The 20,553-nt window shown below is 45.5% G+C and overlaps 1 protein-coding gene across 7 annotated transcripts in view; it reads left to right on the top strand.

Moving 5' to 3' along the window:
• Window positions 1–20,553, top strand: part of LOC116232930 (unconventional myosin-X-like) — a 67,069-nt gene that overhangs the window by 34,590 nt on the left and 11,926 nt on the right. For all 7 annotated transcript variants that reach the window (XR_016468208.1, XM_031599570.2, XM_090143840.1 and 4 more), the window contains 11 exons: window positions 2,541–2,647; window positions 5,489–5,794; window positions 9,661–9,700; window positions 11,191–11,982; window positions 14,026–14,149; window positions 14,570–14,813; window positions 15,566–15,661; window positions 17,304–17,397; window positions 17,986–18,041; window positions 19,146–19,288; window positions 20,193–20,387. Coding sequence is in view for 6 of the 7 variants with exons in the window: in XM_031599570.2 (XP_031455430.2) it covers window positions 2,541–2,647; window positions 5,489–5,794; window positions 9,661–9,700; window positions 11,191–11,982; window positions 14,026–14,149; window positions 14,570–14,813; window positions 15,566–15,661; window positions 17,304–17,397; window positions 17,986–18,041; window positions 19,146–19,288; window positions 20,193–20,387 (2,197 nt within the window). In the remaining variant the exon portion in view is untranslated. The remainder of the gene's footprint in view (window positions 1–2,540; window positions 2,648–5,488; window positions 5,795–9,660; window positions 9,701–11,190; window positions 11,983–14,025; window positions 14,150–14,569; window positions 14,814–15,565; window positions 15,662–17,303; window positions 17,398–17,985; window positions 18,042–19,145; window positions 19,289–20,192; window positions 20,388–20,553) is intronic.

The raw sequence follows: 20,553 nt of genomic DNA on the forward strand, positions 1-20,553 counted from the left end.
ATATGTCTTGATGAAGAAAAGAGCCGTGATTTTTTTTTTTTTTCAGAGGCTTTTAAGTAAGGGTGAAGTGAAGCTACCAGCTAAGGGTGTGTGGTGGAGGTTATCATCCTGGAGAAAAAGTCCCCTGTGTGCCCTTGGTGCCTCTTTGGCTGCTTCAAGTGCAGCTTTTGTAGCCAGGTGAGATCCACTCTTGGGGTACAGAGTCAGGAACAGTGCTGCAAAAAAGTGTGATAGGCCAGTGGGAGCATAACCTAGGAAGGAGTAGGACGGGTGGGTGAAGAGCAAGGCTTGTAGAAGGGAGAATACTTCCTGCAGAATGAATGGAAGGATAATTATATCCCTTGCAATTGTTTGGAGGAGGAAGGAAAGGACTCTGTGAATTAGTGCAGGGGATTGTGAAGCTTGGGAAAGGAAGTGGGGGAGGAAGGGCAGGATGATCTTTGTGTTTTTTCATTAAGAATAGACCAGCTGCTGTGCTGGCAATTGTCAAATTGATGTTTATGAAAGCTATTAGTGCAGGTTCAATCCGGTGGCATGGCAGAGGTAAGGGCTTGGATGCAGACATGATGATGGAGCATCAGCCTTGTGCTGATGTGCCCTCATCTCCACTGGGGATGTGTTGGGCTCCCATGTCCCTTTCCTCTGTGCTCAGGAGCACTGTGCTGGTAAACCTGGCCAGTGTGCAACGTGAGCAAATAAAAGTAGCCTGTAGCTTTTTCTAACTGTTCGTTCCTCAGATGAAAGCGATCTCATGTTTTCAGAAAGCGACTGTGAATTATGACAAAGAAACAGCCACCTTACAGCTATTCCCACAAAGCATTCAAAACATTTCTGGATTCAAATTCACTCCCATTATCTGCAGGAGGCTGAGAAAACACTCTCAACATGCCATTAGCTTATAGACAGACACTATTTATGCCACATGTTGTTTGAGATGAACCTTTCCATCTATGAGTATATACAGAAAACTCTGCAGGGTTAGGGTAGGGTTTTGAACTCTGCGTGCTTCAAAGTTGTTTTTTCCCCCTCCTTACTGGCTTGAAGTCTGTTTGCTAGCAAATTGCTGCCAGACTTGAGTATTTTTGCAATTTGATAATGAACTGAGACAATGTTTTGCTGGCTGCCTTCTTGAAATGGGTGACTGCTGCTCTGTTCTGGAATGTAATTGAAAGAGCAATCTCTGCCTCAAAGAAGTCTTTAAAAGATCATTGAGTTGACAGAAGGAGTGGATGTACAACTTGCGGGGAAGGGTGCCAGCTTCATGGTTGGCAGTACCCTGATAATGAACCTTCTTTTAAGGCTACCCACAGTTACTCAGTCATTACCAAACAGCTCATTTCTTTGGGCCATCTTAACAGGAGTGGTTTCCTGGGTAAGAGCTAAGAGCAGGGTGATAACTCAGAGAGATTTCAGTACGTGGTGAGCGTAGTTGAGGGGGAGAAAGAGCCTAAATAGGTGATGAGGCTAAAAGCAAGGATGGAGAAGACATTTTAGTTCATGAGGTAGTGTAGTTGTGCAGTGGTGAGTTCCAGCTCCCAGCCCATGCTCGTGGCTGTGCTATGCTAAGTGGGGCAGCACTGCCCTCCTGCAGCCTGTCCTGCTGCTGGCCCTGGCAGAATCTGAGCCCGTGTCACTGCAGCCATATGGCGGTGATGCTGTACCTGCAGCCTGTGAGGACCAGCCGTAGCCAACTTTATTCTAGGCTAACCCTGCTGACAGCTCCGTGCGGGCTGCAGACCTTCTCAACAGGCAAAGCATGAATTTCGGCAACTTGCGCTGACCTCCCTGCAAGTCAACTGATTTAAAGTAGCTCAGATACGTCAGGCCGTTTCCTGCAAGCAAGCCCTTATCTTGCTTTGTCTCTAAGATAGCACTCCATCCCTCGTGCAAGCATTAAGCGCTGTGCAGAGGTTCAAAACTGGCAGAGAGAAACCAGTGGGAAACCAAGTGCAGCCGCTGACACTCAGGGAGCTCTCCAGCGGGGCTCAGTTCAATGCACGATGTTGCGCAGGACTTCAGCCAGGAGCCTCTCCCGGCTGCTGCTGGGGCTGAGCGGGGGGAATGGGGTACGCTCTGCTTCACCCCTCTAAGGGCCCTTCGGCTCTCCTGATGCTGCTAGGACCGCAGAATTCCCGGAGCCTGGAAATCGCAGCCTTTCTCGAAACGCGGCGGAGTTCCTTCGCAAAGCGCTCCCCCGTGGCAGCGGGTTGCTGCGAGGCGGCGCGCGGGGACGGCTGTCAGCCGGGAAAGGGTTAAGGCCGGGCGCAGGCACGGGCTCTCCTCCTCCCTCCTCTCCCTCCTTCCTCCGCTCCCTTTCAAGTCTTGACCGCAGAGGGAGGGAGGCGGGGGCTGGCCGCGGGGCCGAGCTCCGACACCGCCAAACTTTGCGCGGTGCCGTGAGCGAGGGCGGCCGGGTCGGGGCGGCGGCGGCTGCGGGCAGCCCCAGGCGCTGCGCTCTCGCAGCCGGGACCTCCCGGCTCCCCCGGGACTGACTTCTTTCCTCTCTTTGTGTTTCTCGAAACTCCTCCCCGCGGCGTCAGGTTTTCCTGAAGGAAGCTCTCGAGCAGAAGCTGGAGAAGGATCGGGAAGAGGAGTTAAGGAAAGCTGCTGTAGTCATCCGGGCCCACGTCTTGGGCTACATGGCAAGGTCAGTGCCGTGGGCTGCACCGCAGTCCATCTGCTTGTGAGCCCGAAGCCCCGCAGCCCTTCTCCCCTCACCGGCCCGGGGACATCTCCTGCTTCCTATTCTTGAATCCTCGCGCTCTCCCTCCACGCCGCTCCTGCAGGATCGCGGTGCCCGCCGCTTGTCCCAGTGCCACCTTTCCCAGCCTTCGGGCTCTGCTGCCCCACCTGCACGTGGGTCCCCTCCTTTTCCTTTATGCTGTCAGCGCTGGTTTCTGCTCTGCCTGCAAACTGCTTCATCCCCACTCGCAGCTCTCCCTTCGCTCACAGTCTTTCCCTGCCTGCTCGCCTCGTGATCTCCCTCTCCTTTTAGTGAACTCTTCAGCGTTGGGCTTTGGCCAGCTTTGCACCAGCGATCTCCTCTTGCCGCTCCCTTCTGCACCTGACCGGGGAGGGCTTGGTGAACCAACTGTGGTGGACGGCCCCTCCTCTGCCCCCGAAGCTGGCCAGCAGCTGACTCCCCAGTGGCTGTGGCATGCACACTTAATCCCAGCAAGATGCACTTTCCAAGCGAGTCTCTGCTCCTACACCTGTCAGTCAGGGCTGAGGGGAGGTGGGATCCTGGGCTGCACAGCTCTTCCAGAAGCTCTTCCATAGAGCCCCAGGTAGCTCATTCTGCACTGGTAAATGCGTGTGAAGAGTTGTGCCCTGCCTTGCCAACATGGGGGCTTCCGTTCATTTATTATTTCCCCTTAGAACTAGCTCATTTGTCTTCCTGTTGTTTGTATATGAGATTGTAAGTTTTCTGTGTCAGGGCCTCTGTTCTGTTTTACTTTGTGCCCAGCATTTGGACAGAGCGAGTGGGATTAGCACAGAAATTGATTTTTCTGGGATGCATCGCTGCAGGCACACAGGATTATTGCTTTGCTGAGTTCTTTGGCAGGTGGCTGCTGCCCAGCAGGGTGTGACAGGCAGCAGTGCTCCTCTTGGCTGCAGATTCTGTGGTCTCGTAGCCCGCACAGAGCTGGATTCATGTCCCACGTGTTGCTCCTTCACATCTCTAGAGCAAGCTGTGTTCCCCAGCGTGGGCTGCAGGTTGAATTTCTGTGGGTTGGCAAGGGGATGAGGGAAAGGCAGGACAAGGGAAATGAAATTGGTGGTTTGAGTGTGGCAGCAGGAGGGGTGTCTGCTGTGGTCATGAGGGATGAGAGGGCACTTCACTTGGCAGATAAGCAGGCAGAGCTGCCTGGAGCTGGGCAGGGTTTGGCACGCTGGGGAGAACTTCTGGCAGATGCGTTTTGTAGAAGTCGGAGTGCCCTTTCTGATGCTGCCTTGGCAAAGGGTGCTGGTGCAGCTGTTTGTGCCCCATGTGTGGGGCACAGGGAGGACAGAGGGACTGGAGCTGAAGGGCTGCAGCCCAGGAGCAACCTATCTGCAACTTCCCAACTCCCATTCTCTCTTCCCTTTCCTCTGCTTTTCTCTGTGCTTCCTCCCTTTGACTTGATACTTGTGGAAAACGTGTGACCTCTGGGCACTGCTTCCATTAGCATCCCTCCCTTGATTTTCTTGATGTATCTGATGTGCAGGGAGGTGGCAAGCTGACAACACTGGGTCCCTGTTGCCGTTTGAAGAAGGTTTGATTGCCAGGAAGGGGATTCTGAGGTGTGCCTTCCCCTCAGGGGATTGCAGAAGGTCTGTGAGAAGGATATATAAGAATACTGTGCTATTTCTAGCATGCTTTCGAGGACTATTAAGACTATACAGGATTACTGTATCATGCTGACCAGAGCTTCCATGCAACATGTTTTCCCTCTGCGAGTTCCAGTTTGGAGTTAAGGGGATTATGATTTAAACATTACCAATGATCATTTCCCTCAGCAAGGTATGAAAGTGTCTGAATATTTTCAGTTGCTTTAAAAAAAAACATGGTGGCTTTTTTCTAGCCTGAATAGACTTTGGTTTCAGGTCAGTTAAATCTTGTTACGTCCCTTGTCAAATAAATAGAAATACTGCCCAAATGTGGTTCTCCTCTGGGTGCTTTGCTGGGATTAAGCCATTCTGTAGCCTTCTGTTTCCTAATGTAACAGAGCAGGCTCCTGAAATCTCTCAGTAAGCCAGGATTTCTGGGTTTGGTCCTGCTTTGTCAGAAATCACTGCAGGGTCTTACACTGTTCTTGAAACAGAGCTGCTAACACTGAATACAGGATAAAAACAGCAGCACTGTTCCCTTCCATTCTGCCTGCAAGGATACAAATCCCAGTCTAATTTTTCTAGAGCATTGTGTTGGGAGTTAGCATCCAGCTGACAATCCGTGTGACTCCCCAAATTTTTGACTTGCTGCTTCCTAACATAGTCACACATCAGGTGTGTTTGGCCTTTGATTCCTCTATTCTTGACCTTATGGTTGGGTCTTTTGGACTTTTGAATGTTTGCTTGGATCTAGCTATAAATGGGTCTGGATTCTGTGTATTGGTAACCCTTTTGTTATTTGCCTGGGTTGCGCATTGTGTACAAACTTCCACCAGGAGCTGTCTTCTTCAGGTCTTTGATAAAAGCAGTCAGTAATGCAGAGGCATCACTCAAGTACAAAAACAGAGTAATGATTCTTTTATTTGGGTCCTACCATGGACCTAGCTCCTTGGAAGGCACAAGCAGGTGCACAGAAGCCCACCACTGGTGGGTGCAGGACTAGAACAGTAAGGAAAACACAAGTTTCGGGCAAAAGCAGTTGAGGAACAACTTGTTTCGCTCCTGAGCAATGCTGTTCCAAATTCATTTTTCCACAGATATGATAAGATGATACTCTAGGGCATAAAAAGCATGGAGCGTTGCTTCATATCGCATTAAGTGTCTGGTTCTGTTTTAGGAAGAAGTACCGGAAGGTGCTAGCCAGTGTTGTTACAATCCAAAAGAACTACCGAGCGTACTTCTGGAAGAAGAGCCTGCTGCGCCTCAAGGCCTCTGCCATCATCCTGCAGAAGCACTGGCGTGGCCACCTGGCTCGCAGCCTCTACCAACACCTGCGGCAGCAGGAGCTCCGGCGGCAGCAGGAAGCAGAGGAGAGGAAGAGGCGAGAGAAGGAAGAACAGATCAGAAGAGAGGAAGAGGAAAGACAATGGCAAGAAGAGGAGGAGCGTAGGAGGAAGCAGAAGGAGGAAGAGGTGAAGGAAAGGTACAAATGGTCTTTCGTGCTCATCGTTCCCTAGTACTGGAGCTGCTGAGGTGCAGCAGTGGGTCTGGGGCAATAGGTTTTACTGATCAGATGGAGGTGCCTAATTTTCTCTTTACCTTCACAGAAGTAAAGGAAACTTTATGCATTCTTCGAAAGCCTGAAGGAAATAGCCATGTGAGAGTACCAGAGTCTGTGGGTCTTGGTGCGTCCAACAAGTTTGGTCAGGGTATGAGATGGGCAGCACACCTTTACTGCTACTGCAGCTCTTACACTTAGAATCATAGAATCATATCATTGTTTGGGTTGGAAGGAACCCTTGAAAGCCATCTGGTCCAACTCCCTGCAATGAACAAGGACACTTTCAGCTCCATCAGGTGCTCAGGGCCTCTTCAGACTGACCTGGAGTATCTCCAGGGATGGGGCACCACCGCCTCTCTGAGCAACCTGTGCCGGTGCCTCACAACCCTTACTGTAAAGAGGGTGAGAACAGATATGCTCACCCTGTTCCTGCTGCTGTGCACCTCTTTACAGGGACACAGATGTGTCAGGAAGAGGAAGGAAAAGCTGATATGACAAAAAGAGGCAGTCTGAGCAGGGGCAGTGTAGTATACCTGTTGAGAATCTTGCACCTCATGCAATGTTTCCTGTTCACTCCTTGGTTACATACATCTATCCAAACAGGGTGCCTCCTGACGATCTCACATTTTAAGAAGTGTAACGCTTCCATTACACAATGATTAGATACATTTGAAAAGTAAATCCTGTATAATTTTGAGCATTTTATGAATAGTTGATAATGTTTCTTACTATGGAGTTTTGTTATATGCTTGGTTTGGGGTTGGATCATGGCAGTATGTGACAAGCATCATGAAACTCCAAGGTTAGAAGCATGGCAGAAGGAGAAGGTATTACTTAGGATTTCATAGGTGGCAGCAGAGTGATGTATTTGCTGGGACAAAGCATGAAGTCAGTGATGCCAACAATGAACTGCTTGGTCAAGGAATTTGTTGAACATCACTCACAGCTCCATTTTATCGTTGTGTCAGTTTTCAACAGCAGCCTCATCACAACACAAAACTGTACAAGTTCAGAATGGCAGTACCTGGTTTACAGGGATCAAATACCACAGATGAGCTCTCAGGTTTGAAGTCCTGCTGCGCAGAGCTGCTCCCTACCTGGTTTTAGATGAAAGGATTTCATAGGCTTATTATTTCCTCTGTATTTCTGCTCTTGCCTTCTAGTTTTCAGCCCATGAAAGATGTGTTGAGTCAGCATCATTACAAAGAAATGGCAGTGTTCCTAGGAATCAGGAAAGCTTCTTGCTTTGTTTTCACTTCCTACTTGGTCTCAAATGGCTGCATTCAATGAGTAGCTGAGAAAGGTAGTAGGGGACAAAGTGGGGAAATCCTGAACTTCCATGAGGTGGGAGTCTACAAATTGCAAATTGGCTTATCTGGCCAAACTGGCAAATATGGCTAAGCACAAAAAACAAACAAAAAAACTCCAACAAACCACCAACCGAAAAAGCACAAATCAAGAAGAATATGCATGCAGAGAATCAGAAAGATCAGGATGCAAATTGAGAGATAACCAACTGAAGGGTGATACGCATGGTTATTGTGCATGCACTGTTAGTAAAAGGAAGACAAGAAACAATTTGGCCTAATGTTCAACAGGAAGAACAAATTAGGATGTTTAGAAGGGGAAGCACTTGATGCTATTTTTATTTGTCTTCCCAAAGGGCTCAGCTGCTGTACAATTAGCACAGATGTACAATTAACAGGGAAAGAAGAGTTTAGAGGATGCTCATATAAATCAGATCACCAAGTCTAGGTAACTTCTTTGTAGAAATAATACTTGGAAACTTTGAGAAATACTGGCTGAGGCAGTTTGAATCAGTAGCTCCTCTTTTTCTCCTGCTTTGGAGTTTCCTTAAAACTGGAAAATTCTAAACGTAATGACATCTTCTTAGCATGGAGTAGAGGAAGAACCAGGAGAATCAGAGGGTTGTGGAGCAGTCAACTTAACCTCAATTTCAGGGGTATACTGAAATGAATAATGAAAGAAATAGTTCTAAGAAGTGCTTGATACAGGAGGTGAGAGCCAATGTAGGCACATGAAGAGCAAATAGTGTTACAGTTATCTTTTTTGTTCTGTAATAGTTTGTCATATCTTACAGATTGGGAAAAGCCCCAGAGAGTAGTAGGTATCTTGACTTCAGTAACAGCTTTGGTACCGTGACAGCACTCATAAGACACCTTAAGGAAGGTGGTTTAAGTAGGTGAAGAAAAGAGTAGGGTTTGTATTTTACCTGCGTTGTATTATTGCATTTTAATTAGTAAACAATAGTAGTTATTTGTTAAGCGACACCTAATGAATGGGATTCTTCCAGGGCAAGTGCTGAATATGGTCTTACTACAATGTTTGCAAAATAAGTTGGAAGAGGAAATAGGAGTAGCTTTGTTACATTTGTAGATAGAATTGTCAACATGCAGGATTATTTCTGTAAGATGTGGGGTGATTGCTCTGTTCTGTAAGGCCCTGCTAAGGATTCAGTGCGAGTGCTGTCCCTAAGTTCAGCTGTCACAGTTCAGGAAGAGTAAGGATCACCTGGAGATGGATGGAAAGTAGCAAGAAATAGCAGAGCTCCAAAACACGCAAGGGGCAGTTGAAGGAATTGCTGTGTAGACTGTAGGTGGTATTTCCCACTAGTTTTGTAATGGTGCTGCTTCTTGCACCCTCACATCATTTCAGGCAATTGTTTAATTCCTGACTACTCCTAGAGATTTTTAGTAAAGTTGGAGCCATCTGGATCCCACTTATGTCAGCTTTTGTCTGTAAACATTTCCTAGCTTATTTGTGTGTGAGAGAGAGTGCAAGGGTGGGAGCCCTTGTGACTTGCAGCTGCAATGTAGAATTTGGCTGGGAAAAACCGTAGGGCCTGGGAAATAAATATTGTTGCCCTCCTGTTCTGCATGTGCCTGGATTACAGATTTGCAGGTGACCACTGCCAGTGTGAATGTAGCTGCATGGAGTTGCTGGCAGGCAGTCTGCCTCCAGCCACATCCCATCCCTACTCCATTCACATGACCCCAGCATTGGTTGTGCTGCTAGTTCAGCTGCCTGTGGTGTGATTGCTCTGGAAAATCTGATTGTGGGGAGAGCTCTTGCTTTTTGATCTGGATGGAGGCACAGCAGCGTGGGATAGTTTTTTCCTCTGCCCCATGTTTACTAACAAACTGTCTTACAGCCTTTACTAGTGAGCTGGGTTTTACTTGCTGCTGAGAACTTCCAGGAGCTGGAGCACAGATCTTCAGAACAGCAGCTCCCCAGCTTAGCTGCTTAACCAAGTGCAAATGTTTAGTAGTTTTCTTCTGGATTTACTATAGTAAACGCAGAACAAAACACAAGTTCAGTGATGGGGTTGCAGTGATTCTGTTTTGTTTGAAAGCAGAGTTTCCTGAAATCTATCAATTATGCTTGCAAAACATCGTTTAATATCCATGGCCATGTAGTATGTCCCGTGATGTTCAGAGGATTCAGCTGACATCTATCATGAATCTAACTGATATGTCACTGTTTCCCATGTCCTTCTTCCCGTGTTTCAACTAATCCAATTTCCTGATTGATCTGCACGTTAACTGTGTGGCGACAATCTGTTGTATCCATGAAGGTCACACCAACCACAGACAACTCTATTTATACTAAATTGTAAAAGCTGTTAAATGGGTCTTACAGTGGGTACTTTACTTCTAACCCTTATCCATGGAGGGATGATGTGTCCATGTAATTCTAAAAGCCTTCCCCAGGAGAAATGAAGCTGTCTGACTGTCATGTCTTGTGTTTATCTTTCTTTTCTTCATCAGAGAAAAGGAACAGCTGAATGCTCTGCTCCAGGTGGTTCCGGTAAGTTTAGCAGTTATTCTTTAGATACGATTTCTCTGAGTGTCTGTGAAGGGTCCTTCATTGCCAGTGCTTTGCCTAGAGCTCATGTCTTTATTGTGGCAGCACTGCTTATAGAATGGGCTTTGTTCACTCAAAACCTGCAGGTGCTTGGCTTTGGCAGAGGTGCACAGAGGTTACAAGGTGTGTTGGTTCTTTTTTTCTAGGCTTGTGTACCTGCTTGCATAGTTCCTATTTGAAAATTTCAGTGTTGAACATGCAGCATCCCTTTTTATCTCTACTGCTTGAGCTTGTTACATGACCTTGTGCTGTGTTCTGCTGTGACACAATCTGCTTTTCTGGACTGTTGCCTGTAACAGCCAAAATAAGAGTGCAGACGGCTGCTACTGTGGCTAAAATAAACCCCTGGTAACTGATCTAATTGTTGGTACTTGATACATCAAAGAGCAGACCACCTACCCTGAGGTGTGTGAAAACAGCTGTGTATCTTCTTACTCCTCTTCCCAAAGCATTTGTTCCTGAGATTCAGGCCAGCTCTGCTCAGGAGAGATAATGGATTAGAGTATAAAAGTTAATTTGTCCACGTAAGAGTCGAGTAGAGAACAAGCAACAGAGCAATCATAAAGAAAATATGGATTGTGGCTTAATGGGGCAGTGCGTGGTCTGCGTTGCTGTCTTCCTATTTGGAAGTATATTAAAACCTATTATTATTATACTTTTTTTTTTTTCTGTGTGTCTGTTTTCAATATCCTCAGTTGAAGAGAGTGGCTTCACTTTATTGCTAAACCTGGTGAAAGCTACCAGTATTTTCTGCCTTCCAGTTATTGTGTACTTGCTAGAAATTTCCTCAGTTATTTCAGTGTGAAGAATAAAAGATGACTAAGTCCTCATCAGGCACCCAGGGATGCCAAAGAGTCCCAAGAAATTGAGGGTAGAGTTAGAGAGGGGTTGGAGAGGGCACAATCCTCCTTCATTGCAAATATCCCTTCCAGCCCCAAATCCTGATGGTGAGATCCCAAACCAAGTAAACAACAAAATCTCTAAATGTTTTCATGATGTATTTGGGAAATGTTCAATTCTTCGACCTATTATGCTTATGTATATTTGTATATAGTTACTTTCTCCTATTTACATGTGTGTATGAGACAGAGATAGCTCAAAAAGGGAGGACGCTTCAACTGAAACTTTAGAGGGCAGTAACTTTAGCAGCTGACAGAATGGCTCTTCTAAAAATTCACTGATCCCAGTGAGCTACAGAAAGGAGGTAGGCTGCTGGTAGAAAGGAAGTACCTGAAGATCAATAGTTCTGCCTTTTAGCTTTTACACCATGGATGATTTCAGGTGCCAGACAGAAAAGGAGAGGATACCTCGTGTCATCCTTTTACATATGGGAAGTATGAGGCAAGCAGAGGAGATGGGAGAAATGAAAGATCCTGGCAAGGAACGCATGTAGGTTAAAGAAGCTGCTTTAACACTATCATAAATTCTTTAAGGTGGAAACAGTAAAGACTGAGGAAGTAGAAATTCCACTGCAGGAGGAAGAGAGACGTCAGATGGAGGAGATCTTAAGGCTGGAGAAGGAGATTGAGAAGTTGCAGCAACAGAAAGAGGATCACATGTCTATCATCTGTGAAAACACCAGGAATGAAATCAATCGGCAGCGGGAGGAGGAGATCCAGAGGCTGGAAAAGGAGGCATCTAGGGTTGCCCAGGAGTTCTTGGAGCTGCTAGATTTTGGCAATCTGGATGAAAGCGTGCAGAACTTGGAGCGCTCTCTGTCTAGTGAGGGGACACTCAACATTGACTGCAGCCTTGTCGCGCCACTGGCTGAAGAAGAGGTGGATGAGGGTTTTCATGCTGATGATGAAGTACGGCCAACTTCCAGTTTGGTGGTTGTCACTCAGCAGGACATGAAGAACAGTGATAACTGCCTGGGGGGAGATGTGGGTGCAAGACTTTTGCATCTCCAAAGGGAAGTGGGAGAGGCTGCCCCTACTACAGCACAACCCATGGAAAGAACCAGTAGCCCCAGGGAGCAGAGTGCCCTCTCTGACCCAGCAGAAAGCAGTTACAGCACTGTCTCAGATACGCTGAGGAGTAACAGTGGAGAGGTGGGAGAGCCAATTTACAATTCCCCTCAAGATGTGGAGTCTGACTATGACCATGATGAGTTGGATGGCTGTGGGGATGCAGGCAGCGCCTCAGCTGAGGCTCTGAATGGTGAGGAAAGTCTGAGGCACTCCCACGGCACCAGCCTGGACTCCAACCGGGGCAGCCTGGATTCGGTAAGGATCTCCTTCTGTTCATTTTTCTGGACATTAGCGTGTGACTTTGTTGATATTTATAACATCCTTGCTTGCTTACTGATGCCTGCTTGCTGTAGACATACTTGCTAATATGTAACTCTCTTACATCAGCAATCAGTTTGGGGAAAGAAGTGGGGGAGAGAGAAAGGGAGAGGCTGAAGGCCAGCAGGCTTGAGTCTGTCCAGCGCCAATGGTACGCAAGCTAGGACATGCATACCTAGGCTAGTTTAGATTGCTTCCATCACCAGATATCAGCATAAGGTTAAAAGCAGGCAATTGATATCTTGGAGGTATCTGTCCTGCCACAGAGATGTCACAGAATTAGTCTGAGCTGCTGGTGGGCAGTCACAAGAGGAAATGCGGAAGGCTGGGGTTTGGTTTGTTCCCATCACTTAAAGAAGTTCTGTTAGTGTTCAGAGTCAAGGGGTTATTTTCAGCTGGTGTGCACAAACTGAGCTATTGTAAGGACAGAAGGAATTACTGTGCAGATCGGCATGGGTCTCAATGCACACACAGCCCATGGAAGCTTTCTGTTCCTAAAGCTGGGCTGTTCGCCTTGTACTCAAAGCATCTCAGCTTAGGTCTCACACTGGGTGCTGGGCTTTCTGAGTGCCCCCAGCTGCTTAAGGGTGTCACAGCAAACCCACAGTAAACCAGGATGTCAGATGAGCCCACAAATGATTGTAAAGACTTCAGGAGTGAAGCCAATATCAGCCATAAAAATCCTTCAGATGTAATGTCTCTGAAAGCAGGGACTTGAATGACAAAATGTCTTTTAGAAAATTACTTAAGACATTCAGTTTACTTCCTTTGTTTTTCTTTTGCAGTGGCAGATTTTGACTTCTTGTGAAAAAATTACATGTTTTTTTCCTGCTTGCATTTCTCTAATGTCAGCTGCCAGACATCTGAATTTGTTATGATGTGATCTGCTTGAATAAAGGTACCTTCTCCGTGGGCAGGTACTCACAGATCACTGTCAAGTAATCTTTCAAGCCATGAATCATCCTGTCACAGTGCTTATCACAGCCTCGCCTGGTTTCTACCATTCTTGTTAAAATTTAAATAGGATTGGAGGATTTTGTTGTTTTCCTCAATGAGGAAGACCCGTGAAAAATCCAGTTGCACTGTGTCATGGCACGAGCCACAGGGAGAGGTAACTGCAGCTGGCTCAGGGTCCCATCAGCAGCTGCTGATCCAGCAGTACCTGCTTTCTGAAGCTTAATGGGAACAGAGGAAAAAATGAGTACGTGGAAAATGAATGAGACAAAGAAGAGGGCAAAGGGATTGCAGAGAGGGATCAGAAATGGAAAATAAAAAGAAGCAATGCACGTTTGGTGAACAAAAAAGAACTAAAGAGCTGTTTTCATTCCTATCAAATTAATGCAGCTCATCGTAGGAAGTTGTACTTAAGGCAAGGAAAAGCACAATTTGGGATTCCACATGTGAGGTACTTTCTTATGGCTGAGGGCAATAAGTTGGAGAACAAGGACAAGTAAACACGGTATTATTATTTCAGTAATTTCAATCTTTGTTCTTCAGGATTCAGTTATTCTGGAATGTGGTTTTTTTGTTGTTGGTGTTTTTTTTTAAATAAATTCATAGCAAGGCATTTCCTTGCCAGGAATAGAGCAGTGCTCTGTCTTGTTCAGCATGCTGACCTGTCTGCCAGAAAAATCTTCCAAAATGAAAAATTCTCTCTTAATCCCGTTAAATTAGATTTTGGACTGTGGACTATGCTGTGAAATAGGAAGGTTTGCTCCTTCAGGTAACTGGAGTTTTCTAACTGTGTCCACTGCTGAATGACTCTCCCTTTCTGGTATGAAAATTCCATGTTCTCTGGAGACTCTTGCTTAAGGCATTAATGGGTAAGCTGTCAAGCTTTAGTTTTACTATGTTCTTTTTTATAAAGAGAGTATGTGTTTTGCATCTTCTGATCATGTGATTCTGCAGTCTTGTTGCTTTGCTCCAGACCTCCTGTGACTGAGAGGACCCAAGTAGAATGGATTCTTCTTTTCCTTTTAGTTTTTGGACAGTGAAGAGGAAGTGGATGTTTACATAGATACAGATGAAGAGTTTTGTAACGGACGTGTCACCATCTTCAATGGCTCAGGACCACCCTATTTTCACAGCTATCTCTACATGAAGGGTAAGCTGCTTCTGCCAAAACCATAAAGGACTGGATTAAGAAACCTGCTTTCCTATTTTTTTATTTTTTTTTATTCACAGTCATTATCTTCCTTTGCAAGTAATACAGAGAGCTAGAAGGTGTGTGTCAAGGATTAGGCTGAATATCTTTGGCTCTGAAGTGTGCACACTCAGTGTGACTCGTTCTGAACTACAGGACTGAAGACCATATGAAAATATTTGGGTAGTGCATATATTTCATGTATATTTCACAAGTTCTATATTCCCTCTGTCCAAATTTCAGCATACTCTTCATTCTCTCCCTCAGCTCCTTTGTTGCAATTGGAACTGCAGTGGCACTTAAGTGCTCATGATGCAGGAACCGAGCAGAGAAATGGCCGTTGCTGCACATCTGATGAGATCTTGCTCCCTTGCTTTGCAGGAGGTCTCATGAACCCATGGAGACGACGCTGGTGTGTTCTGAAGAATGAGGCCTTTATGTGGTTCCGCACCAAGCAGGAGGCACTGAAGTCAGGATGGCTCTATAAAAAAGGGGGAGGCATGTCAACACTTTCACGACGCAACTGGAAACGTCGCTGGTTTGTGCTTCGGGAATCCAAGCTGATGTACTTTGAGAACGATAGTGAGGAAAAGCTGAAGGGGACAATTGATATCAGAAGGGCAAAGTGAGTGAGGAATTAATCCTTTTGATCCCTAGTATTTACTGTCTAAATTGATAGTTAATGAAGTGTCCAGCGCTGCCATTTCATCACTCTAAAAAAACTCACATAGGAACTGAAGAATCAGAAATATAAGGGAAGGAAAAGACAATTAGGTCTTCTAGTTTTACTCTGTGGGGAGTCTGGAATTATTTGTTAGTCTCTTTCCCAGTCTTGTGTTTCATAATCTGACAGAAGCTCTTTAAAAACCATGGATGAAGCCAGACCAGGGGGAGCTAATTAAGTACATACCCCATGCAACCTACCCTACCCTGTCTCCATCTGCTTCTTGGCTTCTCAGGCATTTCACAGAAATGGTATGAGGCTCACAGCAGGATTTGTATTTGGCAACATATACTATGCCTTTTCCTGAGCCTTCAATGCTCTTTTTGTCACAGTAGCCAGTTCCTCAGCTCCTGTTCTCAGAAAGGAGAAGCTAGTCATCTTTTAGCTTTATGTGGCCCTATAAAGTACCAAGAAGAGCGACACATCCTACTTTGTAAACAGCAATCTATACTGACTTCCCTGTTATTTATTCTGTCCAGTCTGTTGGCGGCTAGAAGAAAATCCATTTAACTCCTTAAGTTTTACTTTTATAGAAGATTAGTGTACAAATCTATTTAAGAGGATCCCAAAAGTCATAACATGAACATAACTGAAACAGTGTATTCCTGTAAAAGTTTTTCAGCATGTGACTCTTGTAATTTGCCGTGTTCCAGGGAGATTGTGGACATTCATGAAAAAGAGAATGCTTTGGACATTGTGACGGAAGACAGGGTTTATCACATCGTGGCAGAGTCACCTGAGGATGCCAGGTATAAGAGGGTCATTTTGTTGGGCTTGTTCGTTTGGTTCAGATCTGGCCTAGCTGCTCATGGGGCAGCCTGGGAAATGCAATCCCAGGAGAAAAAAAGAGGTTAAGTCCTAAGAATCATCTACTGGGAAGTGCCACCTCTACTCTGGGGGCTCCCTGTTGCAGCTATTGAGGTGGTGGTTTAGCCTATCAGTCACTCACAGGACTGCCACCTTCTGCATGTGGCTGTGAGCATGCTGTTTTCGAGGGTTACTTCAGGGGACACACAAAACCTTAACATAAACTGGAACCCCTAATGGCTGATTTATTTATTAAATGGAATCTTGAATCAAACAAAAAGTCTATTCATGTTGCCTGTAAATGATTGCGAGAGCAGCTGGGTTTTATCCAGGAGACAGAGAAAATGCTGCGGCTTATCAGAGTCTGTAGTGTCATCTGATAAAATCTTCCCAGTGCAAAGCAAACAAATGACTCATATCCTTCCTTCTTGGCGGCCAGACCAGGCAGTGGGAAACAGTTGTTTGAGGGCAGGTTGGACAACCTGTTTGGGTTATAGAAAGCCAAGTTAAGAGGTTACTAAGCCTGGCTCCTTATGCCATCCACACCCTTCTTCCACTCTTAACAAGGCTTTTGCACTGTCAGCCTGGCTAGTGTAACTGTTTCCTTATCTACTTTCATCTGACTCTGTGACTTATTTGGGTTTGCTGTTATTTTGTTTGGGTGTAGGGGGAGGAAGGGTTAAAGTGTTTGGACACAAATAAATGAACAGAAGTACACTGAAGAGCAGCCATACAAATGGGAAACAAGCAAACTCAAGGGGTAATAGCTGGAGAGATGATGATTTCTTAACTCAGAACCTCCACTACCGCAGTAACCATGCCCTGATATTACAGAATGTCATTACAGAATTGCCAGAACAAGTGACACTCAAATGTGGTCTCTGTGTTGCCGCAGTCTCTGTTCTGAGGGAGAGGACACCAACGCTTGCGAAGAGCAGATCAGCAGATGTCATAGAGTATCCAGTTTGAGAACCCTCCACGAAGTGTAGATATTTGCCAATCTCACTGAAAGCTGCAGATAAGAATCTGATTGTTCTGCAGCAGAGATTCAGACTCCAGATATGTCTGTAATAAGAAGCCCTTTCACAGACAAATAGCTTCACTCCAAACAAGCTTATAAAAACCTCGTGATTAATAGAGAGCCATATGACTTGCAAGTTTATGAGCAGATCAGAGAGTAGTTAAGAAGGCTCCAGAAGTCTGTAGGACTTGAGTCCCTGAAGATCCCAAGTGACCCTATCTTTACACTGGCTGTACACTCTTCTCATTCTGCTGCCATGTGCTCCCTGGCGAGGCTGCTGCCTGCTTGAATAGCAGTTCCTTGAATAGCAAGTAGAAAACTACATTTTGTGGGAGCAGCTGTCAGTGGGCTGGAGAACAAGCACAGAATTTTCATGGATAAATAGGAAGGAAGGAAGACATTAGGGTACGGTATGATCAGCCCAAGAGATGTTGTGCAGCATAGTCTGTAGGAAATTGTGAATGAAGCAATGTTCCTGCTGGCAGCTTTCCAGGTTCTTTGATGATATTCTAGACCTAGTTTCGCTACCCCAATCCTAACTTTGCCTCTGTTTTGATTGCCAGCGGTTGGTTTAATGTCCTGAGCCGAGTACATAGTGCTACGGCGCAGCAGCTGAGGGAAATGCAAGATGAACAGGCCAACCCAAAGAATGCTGTGGTGAGTTACTGTGCAACCAGTCCGTGGGCACATCCAGAGCTATCTGCATTTAACTATTTTGTGTGTGTTTTTCCAGCACGTGGCAGTGCTGTAGTTCATGAGCAGTATAAGAAAACTGCACAAAGCTGGTAGAACAGAGGGTAAGCAGTGAGGAGCAGGGTGGTTGTAGTGAGTATCAACTTGATCACTGGTGCCTCACCTCTTTGGTTCACCTCTTGGAAATGAAATGTTTTTGGGTGAGACTGTGGGAATATGCTTTTTGTCATAGTTTTCAAGACAGAAGATAAAGAGTCGAAAAGAGCAATGTGTCTTACTGGCATTGAGATGTGGAGGCAGAGCTTATTTCAGACCTTCATAGTGCTGTCTGGAAATGTCCAGCTCTTTCCTCCTGTCCTCTGGAGTCCTTGCCCACCTTCTCATGCTGTTAGGGGGCAAAGATGACTCACTCATGCCTTTCTCATATATTCATTTCTACTGAAGCTATTGGAATTCATAAGAATGTTTTCAGGTCCAATGTTATTCACCAAGAATGATGCCTGTAATTTAAGATGTGAGCAGTTCCTGTTGCCTGTCTCTTTCGCTGTACAGGGAACCCTGGATGTTGGGCTTATTGATTCTGTCTGTGCCTCAGACAACCCTGACAGGTAGGTACCACAACCTGACCACCTCTTAGATTAGAAACTCCCTCACATATTTTTGTAGGTAGGCCCGGATTTTGTTTGCAATTTGCATTTGTTTAAACTTGTATGTTAAACTTGTATGTCTCACAAACAAGCTCAGCTGAAACCCTTGGAGTTTTTCTATGCTATCTTACTTTTCAGGCATGAAGGTCACAAGTGTGTTATTGTCTTGTGAGTGAAAGTTTCAGTACTCTCCCATCCAGAAAGTGGGAATAGCATAATCTTAATGTCATTTTGTATCCCTTTGCATTAGCTTTTAATTATTTCCTCTAGTGTTAACAGTTCAGCCAGAGCCCAGCTTCTCTCTGCAGCACTGAAGTAAAATGTTAGCTATTAAGCCATTTACCTCTCTGCTCTGGTTTTGGTGTTACTGTTTGCTTTCTCACACAGATTGCAGGAACTTTGTGGCAACTAGTTTAGACAATGTATATCTTGGTAGGAAACTAAGATTTCTTTTAATCAAAAGCTTTTTGCTAATATTTAGCCCACACTCCTTATAGTTAATCTGCATTCTACTGAAAGGAAAAAATGAGAGTGCAAATAGTAAGGTGAGCAGTTAGTGGATCTGCTGAGGTATGCTCTTCTGGAGCATCAGTGTTTGAATATGTGAAACACATTCTGAGGAGAATGCTTATTTTCTGTAGTTTTATGCAGCTTATTTTTGTTTGCCTCTGCTGGGACTTGCTTTTGCTATTGCATCACTACTTTTAATAAGAGCAAGCAGATCAGCTGCACTAGCTCAGCCCAGTGGTACCAGCGTGAATTCAGCCCAAAGTCCTATGCTTATGAAACCAGGACATTTTACAGCTGGTTCTTAGCAAATGAATGTATTATAGTTTTAGAAAGATGTTCAATTCTACCTGACGGGTCTCTGCATTCATCAGTTTGCAGACCAGCTGCGTAGGAGATGCTTTTGATTGTTGTTTTTTTTCTTCACTTCCCTGTAGTTTGTATCCAAAGACTTTCTGCATTACTTGCAGAACACTGGAGGACGTGGCTTTGAGTGTGCCATGACTAGAGATATTTGTATGGGCATGGCTGATACTTATTGCTTATCTTCTCTCACAGACCAAACTCTTTTGTGATCATCACAGCAAATCGAGTGATTCATTGCAACAGTGACACCCCTGAGGAGATGCATCACTGGATCTCCCTGCTGCAGAAACCGAAAGGCGAATCTAAGGTCGATGGCCAGGAATTCCTTGTGAGAGGTAAAAGGAAATGTGTGCAATTATGATATGTGAAACTCATCTGTTTGTGATCTGAGCAGGAGGTTTGATTGTAGCTAATCCAAGTGCTTAGCAGTGTTTAGCAGCAGCGTTTTGCTGCCCCCCTTGCCTTTCTGCTTGTTGCTGGTTGCTTTCCATGCTCTGCTGGCAGTGGCTCTTCTCTGAATCCACTTCAGTGAGTTCAGAAAGCTAAAAGTGGAAGAATAAGTATTTATTTGTACGTTTATTTTTCTGGTATTAGTTCCATAGCCTATTTCAACACATTGTCCAACAAATGACAACAGGGAATAGGAGGGATATGGCTGCTTTGGAGCAGCTGGTTTAGACTGACTATGATATGACAGTGCAGCTTTTGTTCTCAGAAAGCTCTGTTCCTTCTGACACCTGTTATGTTGAGACGGAGGGAGGGAGAGAGAGCTTTGCGAGCTGCTGTACTCAGCTAAACAAACCAACCTGATTGTGATGGACACAGAGTAATGCTGTAAGGCTGAGCAAAAGATAAACTCTGTCTCTAGTTAGAGCTTGGCTGGAGGTGGAGGCAGTCATCTCATGATGACTTGTAAATGATTTATTTCCATGGTCATGACTTGTGAGAGAAGTATCCCAGACAGAAGATGTCCTGATGGTGGGGGCAAACTGTCATAGATTGCTGAAAAGAAAATACATTGGGCTGAAGGGTAGATCAGATCAATGAAAATCTGTCTGTTTTTTTTTTTTAGAGTTACTGTGCAGGATGCTACTATAGCCAGTAAAGCAAGGCTGGTAGTAGGAGCTTTTTGCGGGGAGTTTGCATTCTGATCCCAGAGTGAAGACAGCCACTGGGCAAGAGTCAGGCTTGCTGTTGAGATGAAAAGCAACCACTGACATGTCTGTGTTCCTGTCCTAGGCTGGCTTCATAAAGAGGTTCAGAGCAGCAACAAGGTGTCCTCTCTGAAGATGAAGAAACGCTGGTTTGTGCTGACAAACACTGCCCTTGATTACTACAAGTCATCTGAGCGCACAGCTGCCAAGCTTGGCACACTTGTGCTCAACAGCCTCTGCTCTGTAGTGCAGCCCGATGAGAGGGTCTTTAAAGACACAGGTAAGTAGAGGGAAGCAGTGCTCAGCAGGTGGTCCAGGTCTTGAGTTGCCTGAAGAGGAGAGGATGCAAGAATGTAATGTGTGTTGTGATGTGATGCAGTCTTGACTCTATCTGAGGCTCTGTGATTGCAGACATCATCCACACAAACCATAGGAGAGATGCAAAG

This window comes from Phasianus colchicus, chromosome 7 (genome assembly GCF_987193195.1).
Source record: "Phasianus colchicus chromosome 7, bPhaCol1.hap1.1, whole genome shotgun sequence".
In the NCBI taxonomy this organism is placed as follows: domain Eukaryota; kingdom Metazoa; phylum Chordata; class Aves; order Galliformes; family Phasianidae; genus Phasianus; species Phasianus colchicus.